General features: G+C 39.9%; 4 protein-coding genes across 4 annotated transcripts; 2 read left to right on the forward strand and 2 right to left on the reverse strand.

Annotated features, from left to right (window-relative positions):
- Nucleotides 1-626: 626 nt before the first annotated feature.
- LOC129411432 (ankyrin repeat and BTB/POZ domain-containing protein 3-A-like) lies at nucleotides 627-1,735 on the reverse strand. Its single transcript, XM_055162239.1, has one exon. It carries the CDS (start codon nucleotides 1,494-1,496, stop codon nucleotides 627-629), a length of 870 nt encoding a protein of 289 aa, XP_055018214.1. The 5' UTR covers nucleotides 1,497-1,735.
- Nucleotides 1,736-3,196: 1,461 nt separating this feature from the next.
- cry1a (cryptochrome circadian regulator 1a) lies at nucleotides 3,197-11,049 on the forward strand. Its single transcript, XM_020926754.2, has 14 exons — nucleotides 3,197-4,153; nucleotides 6,249-6,357; nucleotides 6,680-6,822; nucleotides 6,901-7,085; nucleotides 7,174-7,262; nucleotides 7,338-7,478; nucleotides 7,550-7,861; nucleotides 8,629-8,780; nucleotides 8,906-9,108; nucleotides 9,264-9,416; nucleotides 9,499-9,597; nucleotides 9,679-9,756; nucleotides 9,898-9,983; nucleotides 10,103-11,049. The coding sequence occupies exons 1-13, from the start codon at nucleotides 3,996-3,998 to the stop codon at nucleotides 9,981-9,983; spliced, it is 1,908 nt and encodes a 635-aa protein (XP_020782413.1). The 5' UTR covers nucleotides 3,197-3,995; the 3' UTR covers nucleotides 10,103-11,049.
- LOC110161910 (transcription termination factor 2, mitochondrial-like) lies at nucleotides 10,450-12,760 on the reverse strand. Its single transcript, XM_020926755.2, has 2 exons — nucleotides 12,682-12,760; nucleotides 10,450-12,246 (listed from the first exon to the last, which is right to left on the reverse strand). Exon 2 carries the CDS (start codon nucleotides 12,228-12,230, stop codon nucleotides 11,091-11,093), a length of 1,140 nt encoding a protein of 379 aa, XP_020782414.1. The 5' UTR covers nucleotides 12,231-12,246; nucleotides 12,682-12,760; the 3' UTR covers nucleotides 10,450-11,090.
- A 2,077-nt stretch (nucleotides 12,761-14,837) lies between these two features.
- On the forward strand, nucleotides 14,838-16,303 carry tnnt2c (troponin T2c, cardiac). Its single transcript, XM_020926527.2, has one exon. The coding sequence runs from the start codon at nucleotides 15,179-15,181 to the stop codon at nucleotides 16,049-16,051; it is 873 nt and encodes a 290-aa protein (XP_020782186.1). The 5' UTR covers nucleotides 14,838-15,178; the 3' UTR covers nucleotides 16,052-16,303.
- Nucleotides 16,304-17,941: the final 1,638 nt, after the last annotated feature.

A 17,941-nucleotide genomic window follows, 5' to 3' on the forward strand; every position in this document is an offset into this window, starting at 1 on the left:
GATTGAAATTGCTGAAATTGTTGTTTTGAATTGTTACATATTGATTGCTGAAAAATGAATGAAGGTTTAAAATGCTTTTACAGCAAATCTGCCATTGCAATGTGTGAACAATCAAACCTACATTGATTTTCCATTAGGTATCCCTGTTAATGTATGCTGTAGATGCATCATAACACCAAGACCAGAGGAGCCTGTCAAAGATCATTTAGACAATTTTTCATCATGTTCCTCTCATTTTCTAGGAGGATGGATGTGTTCAAAATATAAAAATGCTGCCGTTGTACCAATTTGAGATAATAATCTGTCAGGGAACTTTATCAATAAAATATATAGACCCATGCCTATGCAATACACTGAGGCATGCGCTTTACACCAGGGCCTACACATTTTAAACTGTTAGTGCTTAAGATTAGTCATTACGGCTGTAAATACACTATCCTCCATGCACCCAGATGCGTCAGAGGACGCACATTATTGTTAGCTCTCGATATTTCTTCCAGGCTAAACTACACTGTGGCATGTGCTGCTCGGTGTTTTATCGTTTAACAAAATTTTAAAATAATAGTGTCAGTGTGGAACTGGGGTTTATCACATAGGCGTGCATGCGTAATACTTTATTTGGGGCTTCACTCACCACTGGAGTTCTTGCCGCAGATTAGGTGCTGATAGGGCTGCAGAAGACCCCAGATCTCAGAGTCACTGTTGATGGCTTGCTCCAGTGACTCGAGTGAAAACTTGGGGATGCCGTTGTCTCTCTCCAACAGCGCGCTGCGCAGTACACGGCTGAACACGTCTCGGAATAGACTCTCCATGCATGCAGCGAGGTAAATAGCTGCATGCTCGTGGATCCTTAGAGCCACGCGACTATCCACCATCCACCTGAAGAACTTCCCGACGGAGAAGACGAGCCCGCAGCGCGCGGACTTGCCTCGGCTGAACTTGTCGCCGGTGGTCATGTTGTAGAGTGACAGTGCGCTCACAGCTGCTGTGATACAGTTTACAGAAATTGTCCAGGATAGAACCATCTTAATGGCACTCTGGATCTCATGCTTGGTGCACTTGGCATAGCGCAAGCTCAAGCGTTGTGCTTCACGGGCCACCCTCACGAGTGCGCGGCTGATGAGAGCTGAAAGTCGAGCTAGGACCTCAGGTGGTAAGCTCCCAGCCATCAGAGTCTCATCCTTCCCCAGCGCACCCTCCACCTCACCCAGGCTCCACGGCACGTCCTCCAGCTCGGGCAGCTTGGCACTCTGGCCCGAGCCCTCCAGTATCTCCGTGTCCTCCGCCAGGACTGTGTTGACCGTGTCCAAACTGTTGTGTCTGCTGTGCATAGATTCTGTCAGATGCCAGCAGTTGCCCCCATGCAAGGACTGATGCGTGTCGGAGCAGCACAGCGACACGCTGGAAGACCTGACCGAGTCCGCAGCTCCACCATAACCAGAATCCAGAGTTAGATCCTCCAGCGTCCTCACGACTGTTTTACCCTTGCCTGCCATGACTGCACCGCATACTGTTAGGTATGCAGGGGAACACCGTTCAAAGTCACAAACTCGTCTAATTGTCCTTTCTCTGCGCTCACGACAAGCTGCTATTGTTTCCCAAATAAAACAAAAAACGCAAAAACGAGATTCTTTGGCTAATCAATGATGAATGAAATCAATTTTCTCTTCGTTCATCCACAAGTTTTCACGAGTAACCTGTACACGCACAAATCTCAGCGCTTACTGCAACAAGCTCAGCATGGCTCACTCTGACTGGGAGGAGGGACTTGAGGTGCCTTTATACAAACCAATCCGCATGTCCCACAACCATGACTGACACGGACAACAGGCTTCAGTTTAGTGTTGGCTACCTGCTGTAGGACTATTCAGTAACAGGTTGTGCTCTGTGTTATGTTTTATTGGGTTTTAGGTTTCGAATTTGACAGTGTTAATTGACATGAAAAATTGAATCAAGAAATTAATTAAGGCTCACAGTGAGAGATGTACAGATTACAATACAACCGGTTTGTGAAAGGAGTCCGATCTTATGAGGTTTCTCCGCGACACTCCTGGACCTGGCTGTTTACGGGAGTGTGTGAGAGAGGCATTTAATTTACTGCATGATATTGCACAATTCACAATGCTGAAAATAAGGCATATACTATATTTAACATGTATGTATCATTTGTTATACATACACATATTTTCAGACTGTAATTTTATGGACCACGAACAGGGCAGACCAAGTCAAGTGTTTGGTGGGCATAATTGTGTGAGAATTTGGGACAGTGAGGAAATAAGTAATGCAAAAATGTACCAAAAAATGTTTTATTTATTTATTTATTTATTTTTTGATAAGTTGTGCACGCCTTAGTACGATGTGAATCCCACACAATCTTTACTTCATCACTTCATCACTAATAGCGTGTTTCTGCTAACTCTTGGCTCACTCAGGTAAAGTGTAATGGTGGGCAGCTGTCAGAGCCTCAGCATTAACTCTACGGTCCTGAAATCTCTCTTGATGAAACTTGTTGCCTAGTAACTGAGAAAAAAAAAAAAAAAGTTCACGATTCTTTCATTGCATGTTGATGATACATTTTTGAGGCAATTTTTAGATTTAGATGGTCAATATTGTTGGAATGCTGATCCTTTTCTGTTGCCCTGTAACTTAAGATATTTCTATTCTCTCATTTAGAATGATGTAGCATCTAATCTAGCTTTCCTGTTAACTGGATGATCTTTGAGGCAAAATGTAGCCTTTTTTTTTTTTTTTTTTTTTAAGTAACCTATGAATTCCTGTACATGAGGTCTTGCACATGGTTAGAGCACCACCTTGTGTCAAATAGCTAATAGCTTTTGTTGAGAACGAGACATCTACGCTATAGTCCACCCTTTCTTCCTCAGAAAGAAAGATTTATTTTATAGTTTCACGTGGGCTGATTTCAGTTAGGAGGTATAGCCATAAACCCTCTGCAACAGACAAAGCCATTAATTGGCCCACTGAACTTGTTAGGTCTATACCGTCTAATATATAGGCCTACTTACATACAGGGAATTTGATTTCGGGAGTAAAAGTGGCTACTTAGTACTTAAGGTATGAGACACAGATCCATGTATGAGATAAACTGAGCGCAAAGCACGCCACAAAAACGTGACCACGCTAGACTAACGCTCAACTATTCCGTCCAATCGGAAGAGTGGAAGCTGCGTGCGTCTGCGCCAAAGGCGGACTCTGGCGTAGGTACCATGTTCTATGGTAGATACGGTGAGGCTATTCCTGGAGGCTGGAGGATATTTTCAATTTAACATAACTTTAACGCAATCTGCACGTGGAGGCAAGAAAAAGAAAGACGTTTATGAAGCTAAGTATTTGAACTGATCAATAGACAGCATACTTGGCAGCTTTTCTGTGACATTTTTTTTAATTTACATAACACCCTATCCCCGGTGTGTGCGTCGGCAAATCTTGCTACCGTAGGTCTGAGTGAGTGAAGCGACCTTTACAAAAGATCTGACAGATCTCTCAAGGCCTATCATCGAGTATACGACCAACATACTGTTTATCGTATGTATCTTGATAGATGCATTTTTACTATTCAGATAAACAAGTTATACAACAAGATGGCCTATTGCTTTTTCGAGTAAGCGGTCCTAAAGCCCGCCGTGTTTGCAACTGCAGCCGCACCACCGTGGATCCCGCGCTGTCTCAGACCCAAATGCTTCCCTTGCCAAAGGCTTTAAAATTCTTCGACATTATGGAAAAGATACTGTTAGAACAAGGTTAATTACAGTCAGTTTGGGTGCTTAGACGATAGTGGTGTTTTTTTGTTTTTCTTTTTGTTGTTTGTTTGGGGTTTTTTTAAGCTCCAGATCTTCAAGTTGCCTTGAGCTGAATATCGCCTGCAAGCCATCCTCAAGCCAGAAAGAAAAAATAAAAAAACAAAACAAAAAACGGAGAGACCAAAACAGACTTCAGACATAATTCTTAAAGAAACGGATTTGTCCGACTAAGTAATGGTCATTAATACGATCCATTGGTTCAGGAAGGGATTGCGGCTCCACGACAATCCTTCGCTCAAGGATTCTCTGTTGGGAGCGGACACTGTCCGCTGCGTCTACATCCTCGACCCCTGGTTCGCTGGCTCTTCTAACGTGGGGATCAACAGGTGGAGGTGAGCAGACTCTAATATACACGAGCATGTATTATGATGTTAATCCAAATTTGGATTTGAAAGCATGTAGGCAACAATTCAGTTTTCTTTTTTCTTTCTTTTTCTCAATTTTATAACGAATCCAATTAGTCAAATTAATCTTGACCTGGTGAATGGATCTAAGTTTCATTATTTTAAGGGCAGAGAACATAATGCAAAAGTGAAAGCATAAGCAACCCAATTTACAGAGTCATGCCCGTCCTGTTTTGGGAATAATTTATATTTTTCTGTTTTTAGTCAGCCATTAACAAATATTATCATGACACCTTAATCAGCATATTATAGCATATGTTCCTCCTTTGTCTATAAAACGTATTACATGATTGATCTTTTTGAATATAATACTTTCATTATTATTTATTTATCAGCAAGTTTGACCAAACCATGTAAAATTACAAAAAACTCCCTGTGGTGCCTGATGAGGTCTGTTATGTCCTACATATGAGATAAGACAGCAACAGTTAGTGCGTTGTTGAGCAGTCTACCGTTGTTGAATCTGGACTGATAACCCCATAATAGAGGTCAGGTCTGCACAGCTGTGTGAGATTTTTTTTCTCAGTATTTATTTATTTTTTTATTTTTATAATGTATGTGTTTTAGATAAATAATGAGAACTAAATAATGGCACAACATGCCGTAGCTGGGAAAGGATTCAAAAGGCATGTTATGATGGATGGTTATGTAACAGTCTATAATACTCTTGTTATTACAGTCTTACAATATTACACTCTTATTACATGCTTGAATTGACTTATTAGAAGACTATTGTATAAGTACTGACATAGACTAAATATTTTTTACTATAAAAGCTGTATTAATAAATACATTGAGAGGCACGGACAGGCTCAATGCCCTTGTGCGGCAAGTGTATTTCAATGGGCAAAATGAGTTACAAAACAGACATAATCCCTATAACTTTCCCAGCCCCCCACATCTTTCTGTGTGCAGCATCTGGGTCAGTGTGTTAGTAGAAAACCCTCCACTCAGTTCTGACCTACTTTTCCTCTGCAATCTGCTACACACCTAAACAATCTCCACTCAGTGAAATAACCATAGTGAAACCAGCGGTGCAGTAGATTGTTATTTTACCGTCTGTGCTTTGTGAGTGGTGATGGTGCTAAACAAACAATAAAGAATGACATCAAAGGTTTTGACTGGGTGGCCTTCTACTAAATGGCCATTATGAAAATCTAATGAACAGTTTCCCTGTTTGTACAGAGCTTGGGGACGTAGGAGTGCTCATTTCAAGAGATAAAAGTCAGGAAGAAAAAGTTCATACACAACACAATTACTAGCGCCATTATAGGTTGCATGGTGGGCTAAATCTTGTTGTGGCTTTTGAATTCTTTGTCTTGATTTAAGTTGTATTTTTACTTATTGTTTGGTAATGGTTTATTCATCAACTGTTCTCACAACACTAGCTCTATCTTGGATCTAGCAAAGGTGTAAGTAAATGTAACAGTAAAACTGTACAGGAAGCATCCGCCTACAAACTTTGGTTTCTATAGCAATCAAACAGGAAGCACCGCATTACTGCCACTTAATTTGAATCTTTTGAGTTCCCTAAATTAAATGCTTGGGATGGGTTATGTGTAGGCCAGATTTAGTCTTTTTATTTAAGGCTTGGGTAGGGTCGATGATCAGATCACATAAAAGCTGTTTGAGATGTTGAACAAACAAGCAGGCCTTGACATTTATTTTTCCACAGCCATGCCCAGCATTACCTCAGTGTTCTGATTATGACGTCCAGTTCACGTGTAAAGATTGACTCATGTTTTACAAGGATTAGCGTCTTTAGCTTTTAGAACCAAATGCATAACTGCACCCACTTTTATGTTTAAATTGAAACAATATTCTGTAAAATATAGGCCTATTGTATTTGATACGTTAATTTCTTAGATCTTAAATTACAACACTATCTCAAGCTGCTTTTGCTTACATAATTTGAATTTTTGTGTGTATTTTTTTGTTATCTCTAAAATATTAACATTATGTATAGACTAATGGGAAAACATTTTTAACTGACACTTTATGCTTGATTATAATATTGTTCCAGGTTCTTACTGCAGAGCCTTGAGGATTTGGACTCAAGCCTTCGCAAATTAAACTCTCGTCTATTTGTGATTAGAGGCCAGCCCACTGATGTCTTTCCCAGACTTTTTAAAGTAAGTTGCATCAGTATATGCATAAATGTGCAATAGGGCTGCATTGATTAATTGACTAATCGTGACTAGTCAACCTTTAAAAAAATAATCATAGTCATATTTTGCTTATCATAATCATTATCTGGATGATATGGAGTTTGACACATACAAAAAGACCTAGTTATCACAAAAGAAGAGGCATTATATAAAAATGTAAAAAAAAATCTAAATTAAAAAGTTATAGTTTAAAACATTGCATAGATTCTAACAGTCATTATTTGCAGCCCTAAAACACAGTGCAATATCAAAATTAGCTCTATAATAGCTTGATTTTGTCTTTTAGGAGTGGAAGATTTCTCGTCTGTCCTATGAGTATGACTCTGAGCCATTTGGAAAAGAGCGAGATGCAGCTATTAAAAAGCTGGCTACTGAGGCTGGAGTGGAGGTGACAGTGTGCGTCTCTCATACTCTCTATGACCTGGACAAGTAAGCGTACATTTTAGTTTTAAATATGTATTGTGCATTTGTGTATTTTGTGTAATCTTTTTCTAATTTACTCTGAAGGATTATAGAGCTAAATGGAGGTCAGTCCCCCCTTACGTACAAACGTTTCCAGACCCTCATCAGCCATATGGATGCAGTTGAGGTACCTGTAGAAACCATAACGGCTGAGGTCATGAGCAAATGCACTACTCCACTTTCTGAAGACCATGATGACAAGTTTGGTGTTCCGTCTCTGGAAGAACTTGGTGAGCAAATATTTTGTGGCCCCTTTAACAAAAAAGAAACACATTCAGTCTAAATTCTATTTAGTAAATGTTAATACATAATTTACAGGTTTCGATATTGAGGGTTTGTCTTCAGCTGTGTGGCCAGGAGGTGAGTCTGAGGCCCTCACCCGACTTGAGAGGCATTTGGAGAGAAAGGTCAGTAAAATCATAAGTTACTGTCATTTAGAAATTATATAAATGTGATGTAATGTGGAATTCCTTCGCTAACAGGCATGGGTCGCCAACTTTGAACGGCCCAGAATGAACGCTAACTCACTTCTTGCCAGCCCAACAGGCCTCAGTCCCTACCTACGTTTTGGATGCCTCTCCTGCCGACTTTTCTACTTTAAACTCACTGATCTTTACAGAAAGGTACAGAAGAAACTAAGAAGGGTTAATTTAAATGAGTAGTTCATTGTGAACATTCACATACTTTTCACTAGGTAAAGAAGAATAGCTCCCCTCCTCTTTCACTCTATGGTCAGCTGCTTTGGCGAGAGTTCTTTTACACAGCAGCCACCAACAACCCCTGCTTCGACAAAATGGAGAGCAACCCCATTTGTGTTCAGATTCCCTGGGATCGCAACCCAGAAGCTCTGGCCAAGTGGGCAGAGGGCCGAAGTGGATTCCCCTGGATTGATGCCATCATGACCCAGCTCAGACAGGAGGGGTGGATCCACCACCTGGCCAGACATGCAGTGGCCTGCTTCCTGACCAGAGGAGACCTCTGGATCAGCTGGGAGGAGGGCATGAAGGTTAGTATAGTCAAAACATTGTTAAAAACGCTACAATTGTACACTATGCTACTGAAGTCATACATGACCCCTGAGGAGGAGACAGTTTAAAACCTCTTTTCCAAAGAGAGATATTTTGGATCCATACTTTGAGGGCCATGGTCTACCCTGGTTTAAACGAAAAGGTGGATTTTTTTGCCCTTCCTGTAACTGTAGCTCCCCCTCTGTCCCTGTGAATGAAATGAACTATTTGAACTATTTGAACTTCTTGAACTACAAAGCCACTCATACAGACTATTTGAACTATAAAGCTGCTTCCACAAGTATTGGAACTATTAAGCTTCTACACATATGCTTTCTTAATAATTGCCTCAAGATGTTGTCTATATTACTTTCTTGCCAATTGTCAAGATAAGACAAGTTGCCCCCTCTTGACAATTGGCCACCAAATATCCGGGTATTTTTAATAACCTTTCTTACAAAATTTCTGATGCGTTCTACTTGTGATAATGTTGACTGAAAACAATTCTTGAAGTGTGCTGTATAACCTAAGGGATATATGTATTGTTGAATATACTCCAGCTTATACAGAACAGTTTTTTAATGTGTTGTGTTATGAATGGTATGTTGTCAGTATACTTGGATATAATGGATTTATAGTGTTTTTGGATATTTTGTTTTTAAATTATCATGTATCTGCGGTCATGACCCCTATAAATGGTCATACCTGTTGCTCACTCAATCAGCCCTGATGAAGACTAAGTAGTCAAAATGTGTTCTTTGTGTAGGTATTTGAGGAGCTGTTGTTGGATGCTGACTGGAGTGTGAATGCAGGCAGCTGGATGTGGCTCTCCTGTAGCTCCTTCTTTCAGCAGTTCTTCCACTGCTACTGTCCTGTGGGGTTTGGTCGACGCACAGATCCAAATGGAGATTACATAAGGTGTGTTAACAAATTTAATTACAGTTTAAATATGATTTGAATTATGAATACCCTCTAACTCACTCAAATAAATAAATTCTGAAGAATTATTTTATACTCATCTCATCTTTTTCTTTTTTATTCAGACGCTACCTGCCGATTCTCAGAGGATTTCCTGCCAAGTATATTTATGATCCTTGGAATGCACCTGAAGCTGTTCAAAAGGCCGCCAAATGTATCATTGGAGTAAGTTATCCCAAGCCCATGGTTCATCACGCTGAGGCCAGCCGTCTCAATATTGAGCGAATGAAACAGATCTATCAACAGCTGTCCTGTTATAGAGGCCTCGGTAAGGACACATTTAGGCTTTGCTAACAGTGACTTAATCAATGTATAAATGTGCTCGAGACCTGCATTTCTACTTACCTAAACAATCTACAGTATATATTATACATCTGAAAGTGGAACATTAGCAGATTTGTATTAATATTTATGACTACATAGGTTTGTTAGCAACTGTTCCATCAAATTCCAACACCAATGGTAATGGAACCACCAATGAAAATGGCAACAACAATGGAAAAAGGAATGCAGAGGCATCCCTGGATGTGTGTTATGCTGGTGAGGCCACACCTGCTGTTTCTGCAGTTTCAGATGGTAAGTGTACTTTTTTTGCTTGGTCTCTGTAGTGTAGGTATTGACTATTGTGTGCTAAAACAATTGAATTCTCTTTTCTCAGGGTATCAAATGCCAATTCACCACCAGGGGGACTGGCAAAGTGGGGCAAGGATGTACATACACAGTGACACTCAAACCAGCGTATCTACAACTCAGCAGGGTGAGTACTCAGTCTCTGAAAATATGGCATTTTAAACTCGCCAGACTTTGTTATTTTACATTGTCACTATTCATCTTAAAGGTTATGCAGGTGCAGGGATCAGTATGTTGTGTTACAATCAAAGCTCCAACGATACTCTTACCCCTGCTCTTCAAAAGGGTGAGTTAATGAAACTATGACACTTAATTTTAGATGAAGTAAAGCTTATGTTTGTTTTAAACTTTTAACTAACTTACACTTTAAGGCAATATCAATGCCATTCTGTTAACTCAAATATTAAATGATATGTACTTTTCCCAGGGCCTGAACACCGCTCTCAAATAAGTGGAAAAAGACCATGTGAAGATACTGGAAACACTAAAGCCTCAAAAGTCCAGAGGCATTAGGTTAGTAACTTACCCATTTACATCACAATAGTGAATGCATGGTATATGTTTTTAACAGTGAAGTTTTCTCAATATGAGCACATGTTGCTCATATTGTAATAATTTCTGTATTTTTTCAGATGTCCATTACATTTTGGGTCCAACGTTATAAAAGGCACAGCTGCATGAAAATATCCTCAAGAGGAAACCGGTTAACTCTTTTCTACTTTCTAAAGTAAAGACTATATATTCTGATATGAATTTCATCCAAACTGGACTGAAGAGGCTGCTGCTCCAGGCTTGCTCTTTGGTTGATCATTTTCAGATCAAAATGTGTATATATTGAATTTGCAAATTTTTGGCTCTCATACAGCGTGTATATATTTGGATATTGTATGTGTTTTCTTTTTGTGTAGTATAGGCCTATTATATTTTTGATATGACAATTGGTGAGTTTTATGTTCCCCAAAGTTTTCCATCAATGAACCACTTGTGAACAGTCTTTTATTTACAAAAGCACGTTTCTCTACCAATGCAGCTCATGATGCCATGATGACAGAATATCCACTCCAGTTTCCCTGTGAGTTCTCCAGTGTATCTAACAGAAGTGTTGTCTATATCTGAGTGCTTGTCAAATCGTTTAAATCCCTCTACACTGACTAATATATACTTATGACTTCACAGTTAACTAAATCAGTCTTGTCAATAGCCATCCAGAGTCACACAAAATTCTTCTGTATCATCCATACAAAATGTACTCCATTAAAACAAGCTTCAATAAGTATTATTGATACTGATATTATATATTGGTATTTTGTTTTTTCACATGAAACAATAGTTGGTGTGATACAAGTCCAGTACACAGAATTCATGAAAGTGATAAATTAAACAAAGATCGAAAACTTAACATTTAATGACATTTAGCAAAACTGCTTCATTACTGCTTTACATGTGCAAAAACAATCAAATTATACCAATACATTATTCTATTTTGGATAGACTTTGGCAATTTGTGGAATACTTGCTAATGCTTTAAAATGTATTTGTCTAATGATTCCATGGAAAATACAATACACTTACAACAGAATGTTGGTGCTGTTGTTTTATAAAATTGTAAGAATGTACTAGTCACTCCTCTACAGATCGTAGAGAAGTAGTGGTGTTTACCATTGTCTTCTGATGTCTTTGTTGCAGCATACCACAGATCATGTCAAAGTCTCTCTTTGACCCCACTAATATGTCTAGGCTGCCACTGTGGGTGTCGTACCCACAGGAGGCAAGCTTCTGCATTCGGTACAGCACCATCTGAGTGGTCAGCTCCAGGACAGCAGGACATTCTTTAATCTGCTCTGTGTTCAGTCCTATGTCCATTAACCCATAGAACCGCTGCACTAGACTGGGCAGGGGGAAAGACAATATGGCAGGACAGCATAGTACGATTTGTTTTAACTCCTCTTTGGAACAGTCTAGCACTTGTTCGAAAAAGGACAGTGTTTGGTGCATAGTCTCTGGTTGCAGCTCTGCAATGGAGGCCCTGAGGCAGGAGACAAGACTGAGTATCTCCTCTTTTGTGAAGCCCTGGTCTGTAAGGAAGCATAGGCCGTCCCTCCAGGCTGCAGCAGGCCAAAGCAGGATGAAAGGGTTGTGGCCAAGGAGCTTTTGCAGCCAGACTCGAAGGTTACATTCATCTCCTCCCAGTTCCAGGTAGGTTTCTCTTAAGGTGTGGAGCACTTCCTTATTTCTCTGAACAGGCTGACTGAAGCTCTGAGGGGCACTGGCCATCACTTTACCAATGATCCGTTTACACAAGCCAAGACTCTGGAGATAAACAATGTTAGCATGCTGGTTTTCATGGTGAGACATCATGAAGAAGGCCGCCGGGAACTTCTCAATGATACTGATCAACTCACGGTCAGTTGCACACACAGACATCCACAGGTTTTTCTGGGCTTTGATGTCCTGTGGCCGGCAAAGAATTGCTTCGGGATGGTTTTGTAGAATTGAGGCAATTAAAGAAGAATCTGCACCCATGTCTCTCAGCATGTCGGCAATTTCACTGACATATGCTGATGTTTCTGATAAAACCCAGCTTTTAAATTTGCGCACCTTGCCAATGTCCACAGAGAGTTTGTAGAGAGCCTCAATCGTGTGAGGATTTTCCAGTCTGTTATTGGTGGAGGTTACTTTAGAGAAGGGTGCCACAGGGTTGAGAGAGAATTTTATCCTCTGGCAGTAAGTGCACAAAGAGGCAGTGGTAACACGCAACATTGTGCCAGTAACACATCTGAAATACAGAAAGAGAGCAATGCGAAGATAAAAAATATGCTTTTTTTTTTTTTTTTTTTTCATGCAACCAACAAAACATTAGATCCAGGCTGACCTATTCTATAACACCACAATAACACATTTCCAGTCACTTCAGCACTGTATTATAACTTTGTGTAAAATAATTGTACATCTGACTAACAGTAAGTTTAGAACTATGTGCTAATGTAGTTACTATTGTCGTCAACGGCTCAGGCAGTGATACAATCAAGGAGAACACAGTGTACTGAATGCAATCATGAAATGTACATGCTGTACATATGTTGCAGTAGTTGTCTGCGAAAAATATTCTCTCTCCCTCATAGAACACAGACCGTAAGAAGGACTATAACATGTAAACATTCACGTAAATGCATGTATTCATTTAAACAGAAAAGAAATAAAATCGGTTTACCAGCTGTCTGTCCCAGCGTACCACCGTCACTTGAGCTGCGGAGCCCCGTTGCAAGAACACACCCACCGTGGCACCCTCTGCTTTCATAACAAGAGTCAGTGACGGGCGGGGCTCAGACGTGGCGCACATGAGTTGCACGTGACAGGGAAAGCCCTGTCAGCTCGGCAAGGATAGGATGGGTATCAGGAAGACACCTTTAGCCATTGAGCATAAGCTACAGTAGGAGTTTAGACATTGCCATTGTATAAACTAAACAGCATCCATTCACTGTAACATTAGCAGAATGGCGTCAAGACGTTTATATAGCATAGGCATGTATAATGGTAGGTTAATTGTATTGTTCTATAGTAGCAGTATCATAAAACTGGCATTTCTAGGCGTCCAATTATTTATTAGACTTACAAGTGCTACAGAAGTAAAACATATTTAATATCGTACGTTAAACACAAGAGGGCGCTCTCCCATCACAACTGTGAACTTTTTGTGGTTAAGCGGTATTATCAGGGCATTATGAATTGAGAATTGAGACATCAGACCATGATAAAGAGGGTTTTGAGGCATCCACCTGCTGTACACATCTGAAAGCTACTTAGTTATGTTATGAGCTGGATAGTAGAAGCATGCAGTCACTTAGAAGCAGTGTTCAAGTCAACAGGTATTCAACACCCAGAAACAATGCAGCATTGTGACGCTGTGTCCTTTGGCTGTGGTGTCCTCTTTGGTCTACACTAGACACCACACCCCACTAATATAAACATGTGCTTGAGCAGCTGTTATGTGAATAGCATGACCAACAAGAGCTTCTGAGGAATGAATGGATAAGGACCTAAATAAAAATTATTGGCTTAAAGTATGTGTATGTACAATGAAACTACATCAGGATAAATACGCACAGTCCCAGTGGTTATGGTAAAATAGGGCAGTGACTAAATTGTTTACAATAAATTGAACAAAAGGAGTTATTTCTGCAGGTTTTATGAGAGTACTACCTATTAATCTCATATTTCATAGACATCCAATTGTCCAGTAGTTTAAGAAAGTTACAATATAGTATCAACGACATTTTTCCCAAAGGGATGTTGAGTGGCTTGTTTTAATTTGTAACTTTATTTGTCACATTTCTAAAAATATTGTCAAATTGTTTTTTGTTTTTTGTTTTGTTTTTTGTTTTACTATGCACAGATGTATGGTATGATATGGTATGAACAGGTATGCTAATTTTACTTCAATTTTATTAGAGTACACATTTTCTTTTTAATTGAGTGAAAATATTCCTTCTATCTGAACAAAATGTTTATTTAAACAGGGAGTAGACATATTCAACTATCCAAAGGCTTTATTATTTATTTTTACATCATGTAATATCCACTGTTGGTGCACTACAGACAGGAAGTATTTATAGTCCTTGTCATTTGTTGTTTCTCTTTGGTGTTGGACACAGTTGTTCCCCCGTGTGCCTTGATGACGGTGTGACCACCTGCTGTCTTAATGTGCTGTAAAAGCATGCTTCGGTAGACCCCACTCACACAGATTATTATCATAGGCATTCATTTGTGAAGTTGTCCAAGACTAATTAGCTATAGTTATCTTTCCTTCATAAGAAGACAAAAAAGCTTTCCTCATATAGATCACTTAATCTTTCACATATACACTATACTGCTATACATGCTAGCTGGATCACATCATTATCTTTATCCATAGAGAGAGTCTAAGACTATAATTGGGATTCTCAGACACTACATGGCACCTGTCTGCCCATGTCTCGCATGTTATCCCCTTAAATGCATTAGTCTTTTGTCACAGCTCTCTGACTTAATCCTTATGATTGAAATGGTTGATAAAAGCATCTAAATATTTCCATTAGATAAGATGTCAACAGTGGGAGTAATACTCTCTCATAATCTAGCCTGTACTTAAAGTTGAGGGTCCATGACATATAGAATGTAATTACATTTCATGTAGAGACAAACTCAACAAAGGTTAGTAATGTCTTTGCTCTTAACCCCAGATTTATATATTTTAGAAAAAGAACTGTTGCCCTTATTATAGTTTATACTTGTACTTGATAACAATTTTAATATTTAGGCTAAGCACATGCAATAGGTTATAGATCAATACCAAGTGTTGTCAGTTGCATTACATTCAGACGTTCAGAAACAATATTCTAGGGTAATCCCCTAGTGTATGATTCATTCTTGGACTGAAAAGAACAAGTGTTTGAGCGCATCTGTTGTGTATCTGAAATAGTCTGTCAGCATGTCTATACAAAGGAATGAGGAGCAAGAGGGGTCTAGGAAGGTCTGTTTGTAAGAAGACTTGATGATGGAGAAAATAGACCCCTCCATCTGTTTAGATACGCCCTCTTTTTGACCTTCTCCTGAGACAGTGGTCACATGATACCCAGTACTTTAAAAGGCAGTGCCAGGGCCCCCTGGAGTCCCTGTATTGCCCCAAACACAACTGCTCTGTCTTCAGCTACTGTCTGTGAGCTTCCATCATGTCAGACACTGAGGAGATCGTAGAGGAGTTTGAACAGGAGGAAGAGGAAGAAGTGAACGAGGACGAGGGAGAACAAGAAGAAGCAGAGGAAGAAGAGGCAGAGGAGGCGGCTGCAGAGGAAGAAGAGGAGGAAGAAGATCTGAATGATGAGCCTGAGAAAAAAGAGGAGGAAGAGCACGAGGAAGACTCCAGACGACGGCATAAAACAACATATGTGCCAAACATTGCTCCTCCAAAACTCCCGGATGGTGAGAAAGTGGATTTTGATGATCTCCATCGTAAGAGGCTAGAGAAGGACTTCAATGACCTCCAGACACTGATAGAACTACACTTCTCTAACCGGCAAAAGGAAGAAGAGGAACTAGTTGCGCTGCGTAACCGCATCGAGCGCAGACGCGCTGATCGCGCGGAGCAACAGCGAGTCCGCGCAGAACAGGAACGCGAGCGCCAGACGCGCCTGGCTGAGGAGAAAGCTCGGCGTGAAGAAGAGGCTGCTAAGCTGCGAGCAGAGGAAGAAGCTAAGAAGAAAAAAATATTCACCAACAAGTCTTTTGGTGGCTATCTCCAAAAAGTGGACCAGAAGAAGGGCAAAAAGCTTACCGCGCGAGAGGAGAAAAAGAAGGCCTTGTTAGAGCGCCGTAAGCCGCTAAATATTGACCATCTTAACCAGGAAAAACTAGTGGAGAAGGCCCAGGACCTTTGGCAGTGGCTCCATCAGCTGCACGCTGAGAAGTTTGAGCTGGCTGAGAAACTCAAGCGGCAGAAGTACGACATCTACGTTCTGCGCAACAGAGTAAGCGATCACCAAAGGGGCTCCAAAGCATCCAAGACCACTCGAGGGGCCAAGGGTAAATCTGGATCCTGGAAATGAGAAAGACGAGCCCAATAGAACTGAAAAATCTGTGATTTATGGACTTTAGGCTTACATGAGTGCACAACATTGTATTAGGCTATCAAGTTCCCCACCTTGTAAATTGACATTTAGTTCAAAGGAGATAAAAACAAGCCGAGGTGAATAATTCTAGGGTACACTACCATTAATGTGTTACCATTAATCTATGTGATTTGTTTTTGCTCCCAAGTCCCTTTTATTTTCTCTCCCCAGCATTGTTTAACTTTTGAAATCAACCATTCTCTGAATAAACCTAAATCCACTTCTTCTGTTTTTTTCTTTTATTTCTTATTAGGAATGTTTTTGGTGCTGCTTAAAACGTAGACGTCATTTCATTTGGTGCAAGGGTCTGTTCACATTCCAGAAAAGCTGTAGGCCAAACAGGTGGAGTATAGCTAATTTAGAAGGGACTAATTCAGCCACTAGTTTGGTAAGAGCTGGTTTTAGGAAAGGTCACAGCGGGTTGGCTCAAAGGTAACTTACAAATCACTATACAATCTATTCATTTTTTATATATTTAGTTAGTTTGTTTTATTTTAGATTTTTAATGTTTTAACAAAGAATGTACCATATAACCTGCTGCTTGTCTGTTTATCTAAAATTTCATTTATTTATTTATTCTGTGACAAAAGGGGGCAGTAGCTGTAACAGATCGGGTCAAATATTCACATTTTAGAAACTTGTTGTGGAAGCCTACTTTAAATGTCCACTAGGTGTCACCATAGCATCACTGCACTGGTGGACGAACCCTAACACAGACACAATCAATTGAAATGATTGGGATTGCCCAGTCTAACATGTAGGCCTATAGATGTTTAAGTGAAATTCAAGACAATTCTCTATACATACCTAATCTCAGCAGTTGTGTCTTGCGTCTCCATACACACTTATACCCATATGGTTATGTTTTAAATGCTTGACATGGGAAAAGGTCTATAATTTCTGATTGCCAATTAGATTCAAACTGTGCTTCACCAATTCACTCTCAAGGCCAAGACAATCCGTTAAAGCTCACTATGCCAATAGGTTTCCATAGCGACTGAGGCCTCCTGTGTTGGATCAGGCCTATGGACCCACAACTCAAGCACACACTCGTCTTAATGGAGGGAGCATGAGGCTACATAGATGGCAAATGTAGGACTTGAACTCAGTCTTCAGTGGAACATTGTTTAAACCTCCACTTAATCATTAATCCATTCTCATCTTACTTGTACTATAGCATGCTAAAGCTTTATTTTATGCAATCACTCTGAAGCTTACACAACACTGTGTGATGCACGGGGCGCGTTATGTTTATGCCTGAGTATGCGCCAGCTGCAGAGGCATGGGGGTGTTGCCTGCTCATTAAATCGCAGCAGACACTGGAGGATAATGGGAGCACATGACTGACAGTTCTCCATAGGCCCCCTTCTCAACTTTGACCTGGGACTTGATGTCTTTGCCTGCTATCCACAGTTCATTTGCATTCCCTCATTGTGAAGCCGATTATTTTGATGTTTCCCCCAATGCTTCTCCCATTCATATATTATTGTGGAAAAGTAATGCATGTCACAAATGTTTAGTTGTGATGCCTAGGTGATGTATGTGTGAATGGATTAAGAGCGTAAAAGCCTAATAAATATGTTTTACCTTAGTAAGGGATGGAGCAGACATACCATATTTTTTTTAATAATTTCAATAATTTAGAGAGTAATTTTATTAATAATATTTATTTGGAACAGTAAATGTTAATGAAGACACTAGATATGCATGTACAATAATGTAAATATGCATTAAATAATGTCACATTGCCATTTTTCAACATAAAAACATAACATTCTGCTTTTGTGGTGAAATGAAACTGGAGGTTGTTAGTTTGACACTTTTAAA

The sequence above is a fragment of the Boleophthalmus pectinirostris genome, unplaced genomic scaffold (assembly GCF_026225935.1).
Source record: "Boleophthalmus pectinirostris isolate CB_2022bp ecotype Guang Dong unplaced genomic scaffold, ASM2622593v1 HiC_scaffold_43, whole genome shotgun sequence".
Classification (NCBI taxonomy): Eukaryota; Metazoa; Chordata; class Actinopteri; order Gobiiformes; family Gobiidae; genus Boleophthalmus; species Boleophthalmus pectinirostris.